The sequence below is a fragment of the Taudactylus pleione genome, unplaced genomic scaffold, assembly GCF_031769625.1.
Source record: "Taudactylus pleione unplaced genomic scaffold, aTauple2 ptg000687l, whole genome shotgun sequence".
Classification (NCBI taxonomy): Eukaryota; Metazoa; Chordata; class Amphibia; order Anura; family Myobatrachidae; genus Taudactylus; species Taudactylus pleione.
Genome location: NW_028285089.1, coordinates 1,127,610 through 1,147,760, shown reverse-complemented (window position 1 = coordinate 1,147,760; position 20,151 = coordinate 1,127,610). Strand labels below are relative to the sequence as shown.

Genomic DNA, 20,151 nt, shown 5'->3' with positions numbered 1-20,151 from the left:
GTGCACCATTGTCTGTAAACTCTACTGTTGTGAGTAACCACACTAGATCAGCACTTCGAGAAACTCAAACCACTTTGTCAAACAATTATTGTCTAATGACAATTTCATTGTGACTTAGATCATGTTTCCTCCCTATTCTGGGGTTTGGTCTGAACAATATCTAAACCTCTTGAGCATGTCTGCTTGCTCTTATTTATTCATTTGCTGTCACCTAATTGGCGGACTAGATATTTGCATCAAGAAGCAGACAGTCAGGTGTATAAATATTGGGACATTGATAGAATTTTCATATTTTGGCCTCTATGCACCACCACAATGGCTTTGAAATGAAACAAACAAGATGTGCTTTAACTGCAGACTTTCAGATTTAATTTGAGGGTAATTACATCCAAATCAGGTGAACGGTGTAGGAATTACAACGGTTTCTATATGTGCCTCCCACTTTTTAAGGGGCCAAAAGTAATGGGACTATCAACTCAAAAGCTATTTCATGGACAGGTGTGGGCTATTCCCTCGTTATCTCATTATAAATTAAGCAGGTAAAAGGTCTGGAGTTGATTCTAGCTGTGACATTTGCATTTGGAATCAGTTGCTGTCGACTCTCAATATGAGTTCCAAAGAGCTGTCACCATCAGAGAGATAACAAAAACATTAGGTGTGGCCAAATCAACTGTTTGGAACATTCTTAAAAAGAAAGAATGCACCGGAGAGCTCAGCAACACCAAAAGACCCGGAAGACCAGGGAAAACAACTGTGGTGGATGACAGAAGAATTATTTCCCTGGTAAAGAAAAACCCCTTCACAACAGTTGGTCAAATCAAGAACACGCTCCAGGAGGTAGGTGTATGTGTGTCAAAGTCAACAATCAAGAGAAGACTTCACAAGAGTGAATATAGAGGGTTCACCACAAGATGTAAACCATTGGTGAGCCAAGACCAGATTAGAGTTTGCCAAACAACATCTAAAAAAGCCATTACAGTTCTGGAACAACATGAGACAAAGATCAACTTGTACCAGATTGATGGGAAGAGAAGAGCATGGAGAAGGAAAGGAACTGCTCATGATCCAAAACATACCATCTCATCAGTGAAGCATGGTGGTGGTAGTGTCATGGCGTGGGCATGTATGGCTGCCAATGGAACTGGTTCCCTTGTATTTATTGCTGATGTGACTGCTGACAAAAGCAGCAGAATGAATTCTGAAGTGTTTCGGGCAATATTATATGCTCATATTCAGTCAAATGCTTCAGAACTCATTGGACGGCGCTTCACAGTGCAGATGGACAATGACCCGAAGCATACTGCAAAAGCAACCAAAGAGTTTTTTTAAGGCTAAAAAATAGAATGTTATGCAATGGCCAAGTCAATCCCCTGACCTGAATCTGATTGAGCATGCATTTCACTTGATGAAGACAAAATTGAAGGGAAAATGCCCCAAGAACAAGCAGGAACTGAAGACATTTGCAGTAGAGGCCTGGCAGAGCATCACCAGGGATGAAACCCAGCGTCTGGTAATGTCTATGCGTTCCAGACTTCAGGCTGTAATTGCCTGCAAAGGATTTGCAACAAAGTATTAAAAAGTGAAAGTTAGATTTAGGATTGTTTAGTTTGTCCCATTACTTTTGGTCCCTTATAAAGTGGGCGGCACATATAGAAACCGTTGTAATTCCTACACCGTTCACCTGATTTGGATGGAATTACCCTCAAATGAAATCTGAAAGTCTGCAGTTAAAGCACATATTGTTTGTTTCATTTCAAAGCCATTGTGGTGGTGAATAGAGGCCAAAATATGAAAATTCTGTCAATGTCCAAATATTTATGCACCTGACTGTATATAGTTGAAGATACCGACTTGATATTTAAAAATAAATTAAGGTAATGTGAAACTTAGAGGAGACTCCTGATAAAGTAAATACCATGTGCCACTTCATAACAGTAGTTGATCAATCTAACTTGTGGTGTCAGTATTGAAGGACTGACAACGTATTTTGCATAAAGCACTGATGTGAGGAAAAAAGCCAAGCGCAGAATTATTGTTGTACTTTCTAGAACAAGTAAGTCTGGACATAACAATGGGAATGCCAGCCTCAATCAAATGTGCTAAACAACAATGATTTTTGTGTGGGAAGCAAACTCTCCTTCGCAGTCTTGGCTACTGCTGTGTGTACACTGGTCAATTCTTTTTTCAATATCATGTTATTGGGGTACTGCATGAGGCTTAAGCTGATAAAGTTACAATGGTTAAAACAAGAGATATGGTAAGAACTTACCTTTGTTATCTCTGTTTCTACGAAGTCCATAGGGTCCACAGGGTTGACCTTGGGGTATAGCTGGATCTGGATCCACGGGCACCACGCAGTTAAAGCTTTGCTGCTCCCAGGATGCACTTTGGTCCGTCCTCCTCTATACCCCGCCCCGGCCACAGGCACCTCAGTTGGTAAGCAGCTAAGGCCGGAGGAGGAGACTAAACAGAGAGAAGGAAGACTGGAACACACAAGAAACCATACTCACAGAAATGGGAGACGGAAAACCGGTGACCAGCCACACAGCCCATTTGAAGCCAGGTGCGTCAGGGCGGGCGCCCTGTGGACCCTATGGACTTCGTAGAAACAGCGATAACAAAGGTAAGTTCTTACCATATCTCTTGTTTTCTACTTCAGGGTCCACAGGGTTGACCTTGGGGATGTCCCAAAGCAGTTCAACTAAGGGCGGGGACGCTCCTGTGCTGAAAGGAGTACCCGGCGCCCAAAGGATGCATCCTGAGAGGCGAAGGTGTCAAACGCATAAAACCTCAAAAACGTCTGAATTGAAGACCAAGTAGCCGCCTTACACAGCTGAACAGCGGAGGCGCCACGTCTAGCAGCCCAAGAGGGACCCACAGAACGAGTGGAATGAGCCTTAACAGAGGCTGGCACAGGTAAACCCTCCTGTGCATAAGCCTCACAAATAACTGAACGAAGCCAACGGGCTAACGTTTGCTTGTTGGCAGGCCAACCCCTCTTGTGAAAACCGAAGAGAACAAACAAAGAATCCGACTTCCTAACCGAAGCCGTCCGGTGCACGTAGATTCTAAGTGCCCGGACCACATCTAAGGAAGTCTCACCAGCGGAAAGATCAGGGGACTGAAAAGCTGGCACAACAAGTTCCTGATTAATGTGGAACTTTGAGACCACTTTGGGCAAAAACTCAGGACGAGTGCGGAGCACCGCCCTGTCCTGGTGAAAAATCAGAAAAGGGGAGCGACAGGAAAGCGCCCCCAATTCTGAAACCCTCCTGGCAGAAGCAATTGCCAGGAGAAAAATGGTCTTAAACGTCAGCCACTTGAGCTCCACCGACTGAAGCGGCTCAAAAGGAGGACCCTGCAAGACCCGCAGCACCACCGCCAAGTCCCACGGAGCCACCGGAGGCACGAAGGGAGGCTGGATCCTGAGAACACCTTGGAAAAAGGTGTGAACGTCTGGCAGTGTAGCAATCCGTCGCTGAAACCACACGGACAAAGCAGACACATGAACCTTCAGAGAGGCCAGGCGTAAGCCGAGGTCCAAACCCGATTGAAGAAATTCCAAGATTCTGGAAACCCGAAACACCTGCGGATCATAGTTTCTGGGTTCACACCACTGAAAATAAGTGCGACACACCCTGTGGTAAATCCGCGCGGAAGCAGGCTTGCGTGCCCTAAGCATGGTACCAATCACCGAACTGGAGAAACCCCTAGACCTCAAGACGGCTGTCTCAAGAGCCACGCCGTCAAAGACAGCCGACCCAGATCCGGGTAAAGGCAGGGCCCTTGAGACAACAGGTCCCGACGCTGAGGAAGAAGGTACGGAGCGTCGATGGAGAGGCACCTCAGATCGGAGTACCAAGGACGTCTGGGCCACGCCGGAGCCACCAGCACGAGCGTGCCGCCGTCCTGCTTGAATTTCCGCAGAACCCGAGGAAGTAAGGATATCGGAGGAAACAGATACGCCAGGTGAAACGTCCATTTCACCGACAGAGCGTCTACCAGACAGGCGCCTGCGTCACTTGTCCTTGACCCGTAAACGGGCAACTTGTGATTGTGACGGGAGGCCATCAAGTCCAGCTCCGGCAGCCCCCACCTGTCCACGAGTAGCTGAAACACCTCTGGGTGAAGCGACCATTCCCCGGGATGCACGTCGTGACGGCTGAGGAAGTCCGCCTCCCAATTGAGGACTCCGGGAATGAAGACTGCAGAGATCGCTGGAACGTGACACTCCGCCCAAGCAAGAATGCGAGACACCTCCGACATTGCTGCCCGACTGCGAGTTCCCCCTTGGTGATTGATGTACGCCACCGTGGTGGCGTTGTCGGACTGCACCTGAACCGCCCTTCCGTGAAGAGCGGGGCCGGACGACTGCAGGGCCCTGTACACAGCCCGCAGTTCCAGGATGTTGATGGGGAGAAGTGCTTCTTCCGCGGACCAACGACCCTGAAGCGATAATGAGCCGGTCACTGCCCCCCAACCCCGAAGACTGGCATCCGTCGTGAGCAGGACCCAGTCCGGGATCCAAAAGGGGCGCCCCTCGACCAGATGCGCCGTCTGAAGCCACCAAGCCAAAGACTGCCGAACCTTCGGGGACAACACCAGCATCTGAGAGCGGATCCGGTGAGGTAACCCGTTCCATTCCGATAGAATCAGCCCCTGCAGGGGCCGGGAATGGAACTGGGCAAATTCCACCATGTCGAATGTCGACACCATGGACCCCAGAACTCTCATAGCTGAATGGACCGACAGGCGGCAACTGCTCAGGCAACTGTGTATCCGCAGCTGCAGGGAGGAGACCTTCTCTGGAGTCAGGAAAATCCGTTGCTGACGAGAATCCAGCAGGGCTCCCAAATGAACCATCCGCTGTGATGGAATCAGGGAGGACTTCTTCCAGTTTATCAACCACCCGTGTGCTTGAAGACAAGCAATGGTCAGGTGGAGATGTCGAAGAAGCACCTCCGGGGAGCTCGCCAGCAGCAGAAGATCGTCCAGGTACGTCAACAGACGTAGACCCTGACCCCGAAGGTGGGCAGCCATAACCGCCATCACCTTGGTGAACACCCTCGGAGCCGTGGAAAGGCCAAAAGGCAACGCCCGAAATTGGTAGTGATGGTTCAGGATAGCAAACCTCAGATTCCGCTGATGTGCCGGTGCTATGGGCACATGGAGATAGGCGTCCTGGATATCGAGGGAGACCATATAATCCCCGGGTTCCATCGCCAGAATGATGGAACGTAACGTTTCCATCCTGAACCTGGGAACTCTGAGGTATCTGTTCAGAGACTTCAAATTCAGGATAGGGCGATGAGAACCATTCGGTTTCTGTACCAGAAACAGAGTAGAATAGTACCCCGTCCCGCGCTGAGACTGCGGAACGGGAACAATGACCCCTGCTTGTAGCAAGGATTCTATAGCTACCTGAATCTGACCAGCTTTGGTCTTGTCCAGAGAAGGACTCGTACAGAAAAACTGGTGGGGCGGCCTGAACCGAAAAGACAGGGCGTACCCCTGAGAGACTACTTCTCGAACCCAGGCATCCGTGGTGGTATTGTGCCAACACTGGGCGAATTGGAGAAGTCGGCCTCCCACTCTGGGGTCCCCCAGAGAGAGGCCCGTGCCATCAGGCAGCAGGCTTATCCTCCTGCTTGGAAGAAGGGCGCCGAGCACTCCATGCCTGCTTCTTGGGCTTGGGTGCGGCCTTGGTCGCCGAATGTCTCGGGAAGGACTGGCCCTTGGCCTTACCCTGAACCCGAAAGGACCGAAAGGCAGAGCTCCTCACTTTAGCCGGCGCAGAGGCCGAAGGGAGAAAAGCCGACTTGGACTTAGCCAAAGTATCCACTATTTTGTCCAAATCCGGACCAAATAGTAAATCACCATTAAAAGGCAAGGCCTCCAGACCCTTTTTTGAATCTGCATCAGCCCTCCAGGACCTCAGCCACAGGGAGCGCCGAGCAGACACCGCTGCAGCCGACACCCTAGAAGTGAGCAGGCTGGCATCCAAAGACGCTTCCCCAATATAGGAAGCTGCATCCCGCATCTGTCCCACTAACGCTCTCTGGATATCCGGAGCCTCATCCGGAAAGGTATCCTCCAAGGCATTGGCCCATGCCTCAATGGCTTTAGCCACCCAGGAGATAGCCATGGACGGGCGAGCCACCGCCCCGGAAAGAGAATAAATGGACTTTAAACAAGTCTCCACCTTCCTGTCCGTGGGATCCTTCAAAGAGGAGATAGACGGCAATGGCAGCGTCGCGCTTTTGATCAAGCGGGTAACGTGGGAATCCACCGCCGGCGGAGTTTCCCACTTCCTGCAATGAGCTTCAGGAAAAGGATAGTTCGCCGCCAACCTCTTCTGTGGATGGAACCTCTTACTAGGTAATTGCCAGGCCGCCGCCATATGATCCGATAATTGATCAGACAGGGGGAACACAGTTGAAGTCACCTTGGCCTTTTTAAAATTAGGAAACTTCGACCTAGGAGCCGGCGCATCATCCTCAACATGTAGGATAGCCCGCACCGCCCTAACTAAGGCTGGAACATTAATGGAGGACTTAGCTTCCACCTCCTGCCCCATGACATCAGAGTCAGAGTCCTCATGGATTTCTCCATCATCTGAGGACACTTCCGAGTCCGACAACTGCGCAGCTAGTGAACTCACAACCGGACGTTTAGACACCCTTGGTGGCACATCACCTTGCAACATGGACTGAAACGCCGAGGATGAAGCCGCCAGACTCTGTACGGAGCTGGATAGAACATCCACCCAAGGCGGAGGAGCCGTTGGAGCAAAACTCTGCAAAGGCACTACAGACTGACGCGTCCCTGGGGAAGACTGCACATACACAGGCAGTCCCGAGTAAGGACCCACAGTCTGGGCCCCGGGGGGAGACCGCAACATTTGTGGAACCCCCGGGGAATGGGGGATGGTGGGCTGCGGCAACGCCCTAGAAGGGACCGCTGATGGGACCGATAACCGGTCCGCAATAGACGCCAGCACCTGTGAAAACATCGCCCAAGGAGGGTCCTGTGATACAGGGGGTTGGAGGGGCCCGGTACCAGCTGGAACCGCCCGCACAGACCATCCTCAGATAAGTCCTCCCCATCAACTCCAGCAGCACAGCGTCTGCAGGAAAATAACACAGGAGCCACAGAGTGCTCAGTCTCCTCATCAGACATGATACCGTAAATCACAAGAAATAGGTATCACCAGAGGAATTACGGTTTTAACACCCGCGCACTCACCAGTATGCGACACAACAGCCCAGATATGGTACTGTGTAGCACACAACAGTATGTGACTGACCCCACAAATACGTGTTCTATATAAGTGAGGGTCTCAGAAAAACGCCCTTCCCCCACACACCTGCGGGCCGTAGGAGAAGGAAAGGGATAGTTATAAGCTGACAGCAAGGAGAATAAGTCACAGACAGGCAGCACTAGCAATAGTCACATACAATGCAGAAAAGTTAGTACTCACCTTCCGCTACAATCAACCGCCCAGATTCAGTGTCTGGGAGGGCTATAGCGCTGTGTACACTGTCCTTTAGCAGGGGAGAGGTACACAGGGGGACCGGTCCACTTGATACTGCCTGGGAGTCTGCGATGTGCCAGTAAAGATGGCCGCCGGAGACCTCAGAGGAGGAGTGGCCGAGAGATAAGAGCAGCTCAGCGACGCCAGACTCCTAGTTGAAAGGCGCGCTGAGCTGAGGGGAGGAGCCGCTAGACAGGGAAGGCTGCCTCCCCTGGCTAGCAATTAACCCCCGGGTTGCCAGTCCCGCTACCAGCCTGATACCCTGGTGGTCTAGCGGACACGCGGGGTATTCCTCAATTGAGGGGGAGCCCGCCGCCGCTGCTAGCGCCTCCGGTCTGTCCCCAGAGACCGGAGGCTCCTGACTGCATTGAAGTATCCGCGGGCCGCTTACCTGATCCCCGTCGCGTCCGGCAGCAGTCAAGGGAGTCCCCAGAGCCCGGCTAGTACAGGCTCTGGGGTCCCGCCGCGATCCCCAGAGCTGTAATGGCGTCGCGGCGCCAGCGGGGAGAAGGAGCGGCAGCGTGGACGTCCTAAAGGACAGTCTGATGCTGCCGCTCTAAAAGTGTAAAAAAAGTAGAAAAAAATTAAAAAATTTCTCTTTTAAAATAAAGCTTTGGTGCTTCTCTTGCAGCCCCACTGCGAAAGGGTGACCCGACTCCGGCCGGGCACCAACTAAAACAGAGGTGCCTGTGGCCGGGGCGGGGTATAGAGGAGGACGGACCCAAGTGCATCCTGGGAGCAGCAACACTTTAACTGCGTGGTGCCCGTGGATCCAGATCCAGCTATACCCCAAGGTCAACCCTGTGGACCCCCTATGGACCCTGAAGTAGAAAGATAAATTGCACAAAGCCTGGAAAATATGGACATGTTAAGAAATTATACAACTCTGGTAAACTTGATGACAATTGGCATTCATCTGCAAGATTTAGTATTTTATAAGATCAGTAGCTAAGTTATAATTATACCCCTTTCCCACCAAAATTCTAACTCCGAATCGGTATTTCGTACCCTGCTCTCAGCTTGGTTGAACCAGGCTCAGACCCCGTTTCCACTGCACCCTTGACCCGGGTTATTCCCGGGTTGGCCCTGTCTACACTGAACCCATGTCAGCCCTGCAAAACCTATGAAAGTCATAAAAATTGCTTTTATCATGCTCACAAAGATCAAGTCACACAAGGGAAAAAAAAGCAGGAGTGGGGACTGGACACACCATTGCATCAATGATGGTCGACAAGTTACCAATGTGTAGCCCGGAGTTCCTGACTGTTTGCAGCTTTCTGCTGTTTGATGCAGCCACTGAGAGCATGATGCAGCTTATGACACTGTGCTATCTAGTGCACTGTTATTTCATCCAGTGTGCACGTGTCTCCTCTCAGGGTCTCTGGCTGATGACATCACCAGCCAGCGCCTAGGAAGCTCCAATCAGCGACTTTTATGGTTACCAGTGTCAGAAAACCCAGGTAGGACCTGTTTACACTGCAACGTTACCGAGTCATTCCCGTATAAGGAGACCCAGGAAGGAATGCCGGGTCTGTTGACCCGGGATTTTTTTTCTAGAAGCTGTTTCTACTGAGCGGTGACCTGAGTTGACACGGCAATAACCTGCGTTTTAGCGACACTGGAAAAGGTGTACAATTTATTTTAAAATATATGGCTAGCAAATTTTCTTTTTATTGAGACTTTACAAGGTATTCACATGTCTAAAAGATGCTTTGATATATGGTTATGCTTATGCTACATATGCCCGTACACTGGTATTAAACTGAAATGCATCTGAAACCAATGTGAAAGGTAGGTGTATTTTTACATGTATTCTGAATGCGTTCTTTGCACACAAATAGTGTAGGCAGAGTGCACAGAAAAACTACACAAAAGACTGTTAGACTACAACAAAACTAAAAGCAACACACCGTAATGTATATAGGTGCATTGTTGAACTTTTGATCTACAGCACTCCAAAAGTTAATATTTTTATGTTCAAAATTATAATCTGGATCAACATTGTTATATACCTAAACTAAAGAATAGTTGCACCCAAATACAGAAGTTGTACTCTCAGTAGTGGAATATTCTTCAGCTCTTCACAACCAAACCACATTTTACTGTGCTATGGGTTTGGTGAAAATATTTTTAACAACTTTGACTATCCTCTCAAATAACAGTTTTTTTGGGACAGATAGGGTTCCTGCTGCCTGTCTGAAAGACAAATCAACAGAAGCATTGAGAAAGAGGTATACAATGCTGGACCCTCCCTGCGCTTGCTAAGCCAGTCTTTCTTTGAGACAAGAAGTGTGTTATCCACATGCAAGTGCATGCAAGAGCAAATGGAGCACAAGTAGATGTGCGCGGGACCTTAGAGAACCCCATCAGATATACTGTATGTCAGACCCCATATAAGCTTTTGGCACAAAATTTAGATAAGAATTTTCCACCCTAAACTGCTTTTCAACAATGTTAGCATGCTAGTATTTCAGTTTCATCTCTGGAAGAATTGTCTTTATATTATAATATACATCTTGTTCTAATGGTGCATACATACGGTCAGATAAAAAGTACGATATAAACGATAACGATATAGTTTAATCATTTATCTCGTCCTTTTTTTAGCCCCTCCAACGACAATCAATGTGCGGGCACGGATGGTTGATATTGACCATCACCCGTGCAAGCAGGCCAACCAACCAGGTTGATATCGACCAGGTTTGCCTGGTTACTATAGGGACCCTCGCTATAGTAGTTTGGTGGTTGGTGCATGTGCTGGATGTTCGATATCCAACATCCAGCACATGTAGGACGATCAGACACTGATATCCGATCGTAGTCTGATCGACCTGTGTGTACAGGCCAAAAGTCAGTAGTAAGATATTTGTAAACAAGTGCTATGCACCTGGTCTTTGTTTTTTCTTTCTTCAACTTGTCGAAGCTGTTCTGTGGTCAATACAGCCTCCATTCGTTTCATGTCTTGCATCATCAAACGCTGGGACTCCAGAAACTGATCATTCGCCTTTTGCCATGTGTGTTTCAGCTGATTGTGTTGTTGCCTCTCTTGTTCTAGGAGGTGACAAACTAGTCCAAAAAAAAAAAAAAGAACAGAAAACAATTACTACAGCTAACCTCTGGAATGACAAGAGTGGGATCTCCCTATTAAAATATGGTCTATTTTCTAGTTTTCTGGGTAAAAAAGGTGAATAATCCCTCTGAGCTGACATCCATGTCTGTAGTATATTTTCACAATAATTTTCTTCACACTCACGGAACATTGCACCCTTGTCCCATTGACTCATTAGAATTGTATCAATATATATCCTAAAATAAGCCCTGTCAGAATCATGGGAAAAAAAGTTACAATAGTAGATGTACATGATACCAGGCATCATGTAATTTCAAACTTCATATAGGGGTCACTTAAATAAATGTGCACAGTTCTACTGAAATGCTTATCAATTAAGTTATTATTATTAGATTAAATAATTAAAGTCTCCTGACAACACAAAGATAAAGTGGTTACTGTGGTATATATTTCGCTCCCATGTGGATAGGAAGCATGTTATAAGGAGGTGGCATGTAATAACGCTTGGAAGAGTATTGGGCAGCTATCCATTTATAGATGACAAAAATATATGTTCCCCTTGTACTAGGCCTCAAACAATGTGGTGCTGGTTTTGAACATCATAACATCCCACCTCTATTTTAAAGTTCATGTGAGGTGTTTCTCTTGTTGACACACAGCAACTGCTTATTGATAGTCTATAATTAATGATTTCTTTTAAATCTATTATTTAAACCCTTTACATTTTAGATAATATGAGATATGGTAAGAACTTACTCTTGTTATCTCTATTTCTACGAAGTCCATAGGGTTCCACAGGATACCTCGGGGTATAGGTGTGACGTTAGTCGCTGGGCACCATAGAGTTAAGCTTTTCAGCCTCCCAGGATGCACTAGGGTCCCCCTCCTATACCCCGCCCCCGAGCCAAGGCACCTCAGTTAGTTATCAAGCCATAGGCCGGAGGAGGAGAAGGAAGAGAGAGAAAAAAGATCTGGACACATACAAGAATCACATTCTCACCAGAGGGAGACGGAAAACCGGTGACCAGAGCAAAGCCCATCTGCAGCACAGGTGCGACAGGGCGGGAGTCCTGTGGAACCCTATGGACTTCGTAGAAATAGAGATAACAAGGGTAAGTTCTTACCATATCTCATATTTTCTACTTCAGGGTCCATAGGGTATCCACAGGATACCTTGGGGATGTCCCAAAGCAGTATCCTTTAAGGGTGGGGACGCTCCTGTGCAGAAAGGAGAATCCGCCGCCCGAAGGAAGCATCCTGAGAGGCGAAGATGTCAAACCTGTAATTAGGGATGTGCAGGCTCGGATAGGTTCGAGTTTGCACGTGGAGTTCGGATTTTTCCCTCCAAAAAAACGGAACTCAGAACGAGGCAAAACGTCATCTTACATGGACGAACATCATCATTCCTGGACAAAAGACCAGGAATGATGATGTTCGTCCATGTAAGATGACGTTTTGCCTCGTTCTGAGTTCCGTTTTTTTGGAGGGAAAAATCCGAACTCCACGTGCAAACTCGAACCTATCCGAGCCTGCACATCCCTACCTGTAATACCTCACGAAGGTATGGACAGAGGACCACGTAGCAGCCTTGCAGATCTGAACTGCCGAGACACCACGTCGAGCTGCCCACGAAGGACCCACAGACCTAGTGGAATGAGCCTTCAGAGAAGGAGGAACCGGTAGGCCTTCATGAAGATAAGCTTCAGAAATAGCCATACGGATCCAGGCTGCCAAAGTTTGCTTTGAAGCAGGCCAACCCTTTTTACAGAAGCCATAGAGGACAAAAAGCGTCCGACTTCCTAAACGAAGAAGTGCGGTCAACATAAGTCCTTAAGGCCCGCACAACATCCAAAGAGGCCTCACCCACGGAAAGACCCGGTGAGTTAAAGGCCGGAACAACGATTTCCTCGTTAACATGAAACTGGGAAACAACTTTGGGAAGAAACTCGGGCCAAGTGCGGAGCACTGCCCTTTTCCCATGAAAAACCAAGAAAGGGGGTCTACAAGAAAGAGCCCCTAACTCAGAAACACGTCTGGCCGAAGCAATGGCCAGAAGAAAAACAGTCTTAGCTGTTAGCCATTTAAGATCCACTGAGCCCAGTGGTTCAAACGGCGGTCCTTGGAGAGCCCTCAGGACCACAGCCAAATCCCAAGGCGCCACAGGTGGAACAAAGGGCGGCTGAATGCGGACAACACCTTGCATAAAGGTGCGCACATCCGGGATTGTAGCAATCCTACGGTGAAACCAAACAGACAGGGCCGAAACCTGTACCTTCAAAGAAGCAAGGCGAAGCCCATGATCTAGTCCCGCTTGTAGGAAGGCGAGAATCCGAGACAGACGAAACTCCCGCGGTGCATAACCTCTCGGTGGACACCACTGGAAGAACGTATGCCACACGCGATGGTATATCCTCGCGGAAGACGGTTTCCGAGCTCGCAACATGGTACACACCACAGAGCTGGAAAACCCCCGGGACCTCAGCATGGCCGTCTCAACAGCCACGCCGTCAAAGACAGCCGAGTCAGGTCCGGGTGAAGACAAGGACCCTGAGACAGAAGGTCCGGTCGTAGCGGCAACCGCAGTGGACTGTCCACGGACAGACCCTGAAGGTCTGAGAACCAGTGCCGTCTGGGCCACGCGGGAGCTATCAACAGGAGCGTCCCTCCTTCCTGTTTGAATTTCCGGATTACCCGTGGAAGAAGGGAGACCGGAGGGAACAGGTATGCGAACCGGAACGTCCACCGGACGGACAGAACATCCACCAGAGACGCCCCTTCGTCTCTTGTGCGAGACCCGTACACCGGCAACTTGTTGTTGTGCCGGGACGCCATGAGGTCGATCTCTGGAAGACCCCACCTGTCCACCAGTAGTTGAAAAACGTCCGGGTGCAGGGACCATTCCCCCGGATGAACGTCCTGGCGACTTAGAAAGTCCGCCTCCCAATTTAGCACTCCTGGGATGAAAACCGCTGATATGGCCGGAAGAGTGCGCTCCGCCCAAACCAGGATCCGAGAGACCTCTACGAGAGCCGCCCGACTGCGAGTTCCTCCTTGCCTGTTTATGTAGGCCACGGTGGTAGCGTTGTCCGACTGGACCTGCACCGGGTGACCCTAGAGAAACCGATGTGCCTGCTGGAGAGCATTGAAGACCGCACAGAGTTTCAAGATATTTATTGGAAGCTCCGCTTCTGTCGGCGTCCACCTGCCCTGGAACAAGTGTGGACCCGAAACTGCTTCCCAGCCCCGAAGACTGGCGTCCATTGTCAACAGGACCCAATTTGGAACCCAGAACGGACGTCCCTTGTTGAGGTGGGTCGTCGGTAACCACCACGCAAGGGACAGGCGAACCTCTGGGGTGATCACAATCGTCTGGGACTTCAGAGACTGAGGCAGCCCGTTCCACTTGGACAGGATCAGGTGCTGCAGAGGTCTGGAGTGAAACTGGGCGTATTCCACCATGTCGAACACCGACACCATGGAGCCCAGTAACCTCATCGCCGAGTGTAGTGACACCCGGCGGCTGTGCAGACAACTGCGCACCCTTGACTGTAAGGCAGAGATCATGTCCTCCGTCACGAAGATCCTTAGCTGTCCCGAGTCCAATAAGGCTCCAAGATGCAGAATCCTCCGAGACGGGATTAGAGTGGACTTCTGCCAGTTGATTAGCCAGCCGTGCCGTTGCAGCAGTGCAATGGTCAGGTCCAAGTGGCGTAACAGGAGCTCTGGAGATCCTGCCACCAATAACAGGTCGTCCAAGTACGGCAACATGCGGACTCCCTGCAGCCGCAGAGAAGCCGCCATGACCGCCATCACCTTGGTGAAAACACATGGTGCTGTCGCCAGGCCAAAAGGTAATGCCCGAAACTGGAAGTGGTCGCTGCGGATTGCAAACCTGAGGAACTGTTGATGGCGCAAAAGAATAGGGACATGCAGGTAAGCGTCCTGTATGTCCAATGACACCATGTAGTCCCCAGGTTCCAGCGCCAGAATGATGGACCGTAGGGTCTCCATCCGAAACTTCGGAACCCGCAAAGACTTGTTGAGTGCTTTGAGGTTGAGAATCGGCCGATACGACCCATTGGGTTTCTGTACCAAAAATAGATTTGAATAGAAACCCTGGCCCCTCTGGGAGAATGGAACAGGCACTATAACTCCAGCCTGGAGCATAGTGTGCAATACCTTCCGCAGCTCCGTAGCCTTGTTCCGGTCTGATGGTAGACCCGTGGTGAAGAATCGAGCCGGGGGTCTGTGCCGGAAGGAGAGGGCGTATCCGTGGGAAACCACCTCCAGAACCCAAGTGTCTGTCGTAGTGGCTGACCAACACTGGGCGAACTGCAGCAGGCGGCCTCCCACCCTGGGATCCCCCAAAGGGAGGCCAGGACCGTCAGGCCGCAGGCTTGTCATCTGGCTTGGGGGCCGGACGTCTGGTACTCCATGCCTGCTTCCGGGGCTTGGCCGATTTCTTAGGGCCAGCCTGTCGAGGAAACGACTGTGGTTTGGGCCTGCCCTGGGCCCTAGATGACCGAAAGGACGATGGTCCAGAATCAGAAGGAGCAGCGGCCGACGGGAGACAAGCCGATTTGGCTGCCGCCAGCGTGGCCACAATCTTATCCAGATCCGGACCGAAGAGAACTTCTCCGGTAAACGGCAACGCCTCTAGACCCTTTTAGGAATCTGCGTCCGCCTTCCAGGATCGCAGCCACAAGGTGCAACGAGCAGCCACCGCTGCTGAAGAAATTCTAGACACCAGAGTACTAATGTCTAGGGCCGCCTCGTTGATATAAGTGGCCGAATCACGGAGATTACCAATCAACTCCGCCTGTTCGGCCGGACAGTCGGAATCAAAAGAAGCCTCTAATGAATCCGCCCAGCGCGCCATCGCTCTGGCAACCCAGCAAATGGCCATAGCCGGCCGCGCTGCCCCCCCCCGCAAGGGAATAAGCGGACTTCAGGCAGATCTCCACCTTGCGGTCCGTAGCATCCTTAAGGGAGGACATAGATGGCATCGGCAATGTGGCACTACGGACAAGACGGGTCACGTGAGAATCCACCTGTGGAGGGGATTCCCACTTTGCAAAATAATTATCCGCGAACGGATAAGCCACCGCCAGACGTCTCTGCGGCTGGTATCTTTTGCCAGGCTGTTTCCACGCCTCCTCTAAATGGTCCACCAACTGACCCGAAAGAGGAAAGACTGTGGCATCGCCCTTCACATCTTTGAAAAAGGCATACTTAGATTTAGCCGCTGGGGGAACTTCGTCCTCAATCACCAAGGCTGTGCGGACTGCCCGAATAAGTCCAGGAATATATACTTTGGACTTAGCATCAGCGTCCTTAGTATGGAGAGGTTCCTGATCGTAAGGATCCAGAATCTCCCCATCATCAGACGTCCCCTCGTCATCCTCATAAGGAGCCGACAGAGACGCCACCGGCCGTTTATGCGGCCGCATCACAGACTCCCCTTGCAACACATCCGACAAGTGCTGTACAGAACTCGTCAGGGAGTTAACCCACGCTGGCTCCTGAGAAACCGGGAGCGGGGAAATAGGGAGACTGTGGGGTACCACCAATTGTCGTGGGAAACCCTGCATGGGTGACGACACCACTGATTGCTGGGATAAACCCATCGGTGTAAACGCGGGCTGCGGAGCTAACTGGCCCACTAAGGCTGTAAGCGCCTGAGCGAAACAAGCCCAGGGCGGCTCCTGTACCGGTGCTGTAACAATAAGAGGCCGCGCCATGGACAAACACTGCCGGCAAAGGCCCTCCGCGCTACCCTCCCCCTCCGCTAACGGTACTTTATACGTAGTACACTGTAGCCGGAGAGGAAAATCACTTTCGGACATGATGGCACCACGTATGTGACCTCTCTCACCAATTAGAACTTAAATAGGCGAGAGACCACCCTGCAGCACCGCACCGCAAGGGCTTAGCAGAAAGAACAGGGACAGTAATAAAGCTGACAGTTTAGAGAAAAGTTACAGGCAGCAGCGCTAGCACAGTCACATACAATGCAAAGAAAATCAATTCCTGCACTAACAGCGCTGATCACTCAACTACGCAGACACAGGGCCTGGTAGGACACAGCGCTGCATACACAGACCTGACCACAGCGGAGGAGAGGTATGCGGGGGGACCCAGACCACGATGCTTCCGTCCAGCGCTTCCAGCAGCGTTCACCATGCGTTCTGGAGAAGATGGCCGCCGAGGAGCAGAGAGGAGGCTGGCCTGGGGGAGGAGCGCTGCCACAGGACTAGTCGGCAGTATGCAGAGAGGGCTGTGTGCAGCGGGGGAGGCGCCGGCTGTGAGACAGGGAAGGCGCGCTCCCCTGGCATGCATTTAACCCCTGGGACGCCGCAGCGCTACCGCTCTGCTGCGGTCCGCTGTCCCAGGGGGTAGTGGAAAGCGCAGGTTGGTCGCCTGGCTCCACGCTGCAGCCAGTCCCCAGGGAGCCCCCTGCCTGGGGACTTAGGACCATGTGACCAGCGGGGACCCACCGCGGGACCCCGCTGCTTACCTTTGCCCCCCTTGGATCCGGCCATGGTCCGGAACATCTGGGGTCACCGCTAGCTGTGACCCCCGATGTTCACCAGCATCCCGGATCGGTACCGGCGTTCTGGTACCGGCGGGGGTGTAGGGAAGACAGCATGGACGTCAGGACTGACTGTCCATGCTGTACATCCAGATGTGCAGCCACAGCTGCACTGAAGAAAGCTTCAGGGGCTCTTCTAGCCCCCACTCCGACAGGTGCACCCGACTCCGGCCGGGCACCAAACTAAACTGAGGTGCCTTGGCTCGGGGGCGGGGTATAGGAGGGGGACCCTAGTGCATCCTGGGAGGCAGAAAAGCTTAACTCTATGGTGCCCAGCGACTGACGTCACACCTACACCCCAAGGTATCCTGTGGATACCCTATGGACCCTGAAGTAGAAAAAGAATGTTAGCATTTTATCATGCATACTTGATCTTTTACTTGCTGAAGTGTAGGAAGAATATTTTGGATATGTACATGATAGGTGAAAATACTGAAATAAAAAAAAGAACACATTCGTTTTGCAGGCCATGTGCATTGAATGATTAAAAATGAACAGTCTAACCCTTCCATCCCATAGTGTGAAAAAGTACTTGCACAAACATTTTCCACTATACATTCAAATGTATATAGTGAGAGTGAGCAGTACACTTCTCATGTAGAGTTAATGGGCCTATACATCAGGCAGCTACTGGGCAATTCCCCGTTCTGCTGATACCTGGGTTGGGGAAATCAGGAGAATTCAACATGTTGGACAATCCTCGATTCACCGATTCCCAAAATAGTCAGGGATTGTTACCATGTACTATTTTACAGACCTCCTCATCAAATCGCCGATCAGCGGATCGGATCGACATTGGCAGAATGGGGAATCGGCCCGCATTCGTGTCTGCACGTGAATTGGAGATAGATATGTTAAACTCAACTAAGAAAGAATAAAAACGTGGTCATTTAAAAAAAAACTATAGTTAGTGTTCTTTTAGCATATTGCAAGTGTAATAGAAGGAAGGCAACCTGGTCCACTATGGCAAGTAAAAAGTGTGAATCATAATAGTTCAATATAAATGAGCATATTATAGATGTTGTCTGTTAAGTTACTAAAGGTCAGTGAATAACAATGTGATAAGAGAAAAACTGGAATGGGAATTTAACAGTTTATTTGAACAAGTCTGGCAGAAAATAAGGGAGACAAAGCACAATTTAGAATCTCATTCGTATACTGGAGTAAATTGTGAGTGTGTTCTACCATATGAGCCTTTTTTTTTTTTATAATAGTTTTGGTTTACATACCGCCTACATATTACGCAGGGCTTTACAGAATACATTTAATCACTTGTATCAGTTCCTGCCCCAGAGGAGCTTACACTCTATATCAGGCCTGGCCAACCTGTGGCTCTCCAGCTGTTATGAAACTACACATCCCAGCATGCCCTGACAGATTTAGCATTCCCTAACAGCAAAACTGTGACAGGACATGCTGGGACTTGCAGTTTCACTACAACTGGAGAGCCACAGGCTGGCTAGGGCTGCTTTATATTTTCATTTGTCAAAACGTCTCCTGTGTGTCTTTTATATGATGCCAATGCCTGATCCTAGGTAAGTGTGAGCACAGAGAGTGCGATTTGATAAAACTGGCTTCACAACCTGACATCAAGATATGGATAGTAGATAACAGCTCACTTACAACATGTTAGCCTTAACGAAAGTACATGCAAAGCAGTTGGGCTACAGCATGTGGATCACTGTTTATATAAATGGGAGATCAAATTATTTTTGCCATTGCATCAATTTATCACATGATTCAGTATTTTTTTTTAAAGTGTACACATACACTAGTAACGCAGAAGCAAATCATAGCTTACTTTAAATCAGGGTCTGGTTTCTAGAATAGATCCATTCACATACAAAAACAATATAAACAAGCAGGTGTAGATGTATTATAAATGTCTCTCTAGGCCCAGGAATTGAGCTGTAGAACCCCAACATTCTTCAAAATTAAAATCTCATTTTCTGAAATCTCTAGTAAACACAATCACATTATATAATAAAACTATCTTGCAAATCTGTAGTTACCTTCATGCAGCTCTTTTCGTAGCTTCTCAGCATCCTCTTGAAGAACTGACTTTTGAGTGTTCAGAACAGCTACATACATCTCCAAGTCTGTCCGACAGGATTTTTCAGTTTCAAGATAATGATTCAATTCCTTCACCTAGCAAATAGATGAAAAGTGTGAGCTAAATTCTCTAATACAAGGCAGGGAATGATGAAAAATACATGCAAAAAAGTTACTTTAACTCATCCTAAACATTTCTGCCCAGGAACTAGACACTGGCTCATTTAAAAAGTGAGAATTAATTAGGGACAATAGTCCCTGGTAACAAGTTGCAAATATGTTTCAGAAAAGTGGCCTTTACAGAGTTACCATATTGAGGAGTCTTGGAAAGGAGAAACAGACTGTAGGCTCAGCACATGCCTGTGGACACCTAGTTGGCAACAGAGCCGTAACTAGACTTTTTGGTGCCCTGTGCCAGAAAGAGCATCGGCACCCCCCCAATTTTTTAAATAGGGACATAATGCACCAAAAAAAGGACCATGGCCTCATGAAGAAAGGGCCAGGGAAGAGATAGGGGAGGTCAGGAGATGCAGGGGATAAAATAAGAAGAAGCTACAAGTGAGAATGATAATTAACAGAAAACTCACAGGCCCAAACAGCGCCCACTGCCCTGCGGTGCTCTGTGCCATGGCACAGGTAGCACTACCCTAGTTACGGCCCCGGTTGGCATTGTACTGACTGACAGGTCAGCACTACATGTCATTCTAGGAAGAGGCTGATCCTGCAAAGGACAAGATTTTTGCCTGCAAACTATACAGCAGATTGTTCAAGGGTGGGCAGGATTTAAACAATTGGGCCGTTATTTGTAAAAATACATGAGTGGTGTTCCTTCTTCCACACCTCCATGCATGAGCAGTTGTTCCATATATTGTACTAGGACCTCTGAGAAAAGCTAAGGTTTGC

General features: G+C 49.5%; 1 protein-coding gene across 1 annotated transcript in view; it reads right to left on the bottom strand.

Annotated features, from left to right (window-relative positions):
* RABEP1 (rabaptin, RAB GTPase binding effector protein 1) overlaps positions 1 to 20,151 on the bottom strand; it is a 134,551-nt gene that overhangs the window by 48,206 nt on the left and 66,194 nt on the right. Inside the window, exons 6-7 of the mRNA XM_088456104.1 lie at positions 19,209 to 19,344; positions 10,422 to 10,600 (exon numbers count right to left, since the gene is read on the bottom strand). Of these exons, the coding sequence (XP_088312230.1) occupies positions 10,422 to 10,600; positions 19,209 to 19,344 (315 nt within the window). The remainder of the gene's footprint in view (positions 1 to 10,421; positions 10,601 to 19,208; positions 19,345 to 20,151) is intronic.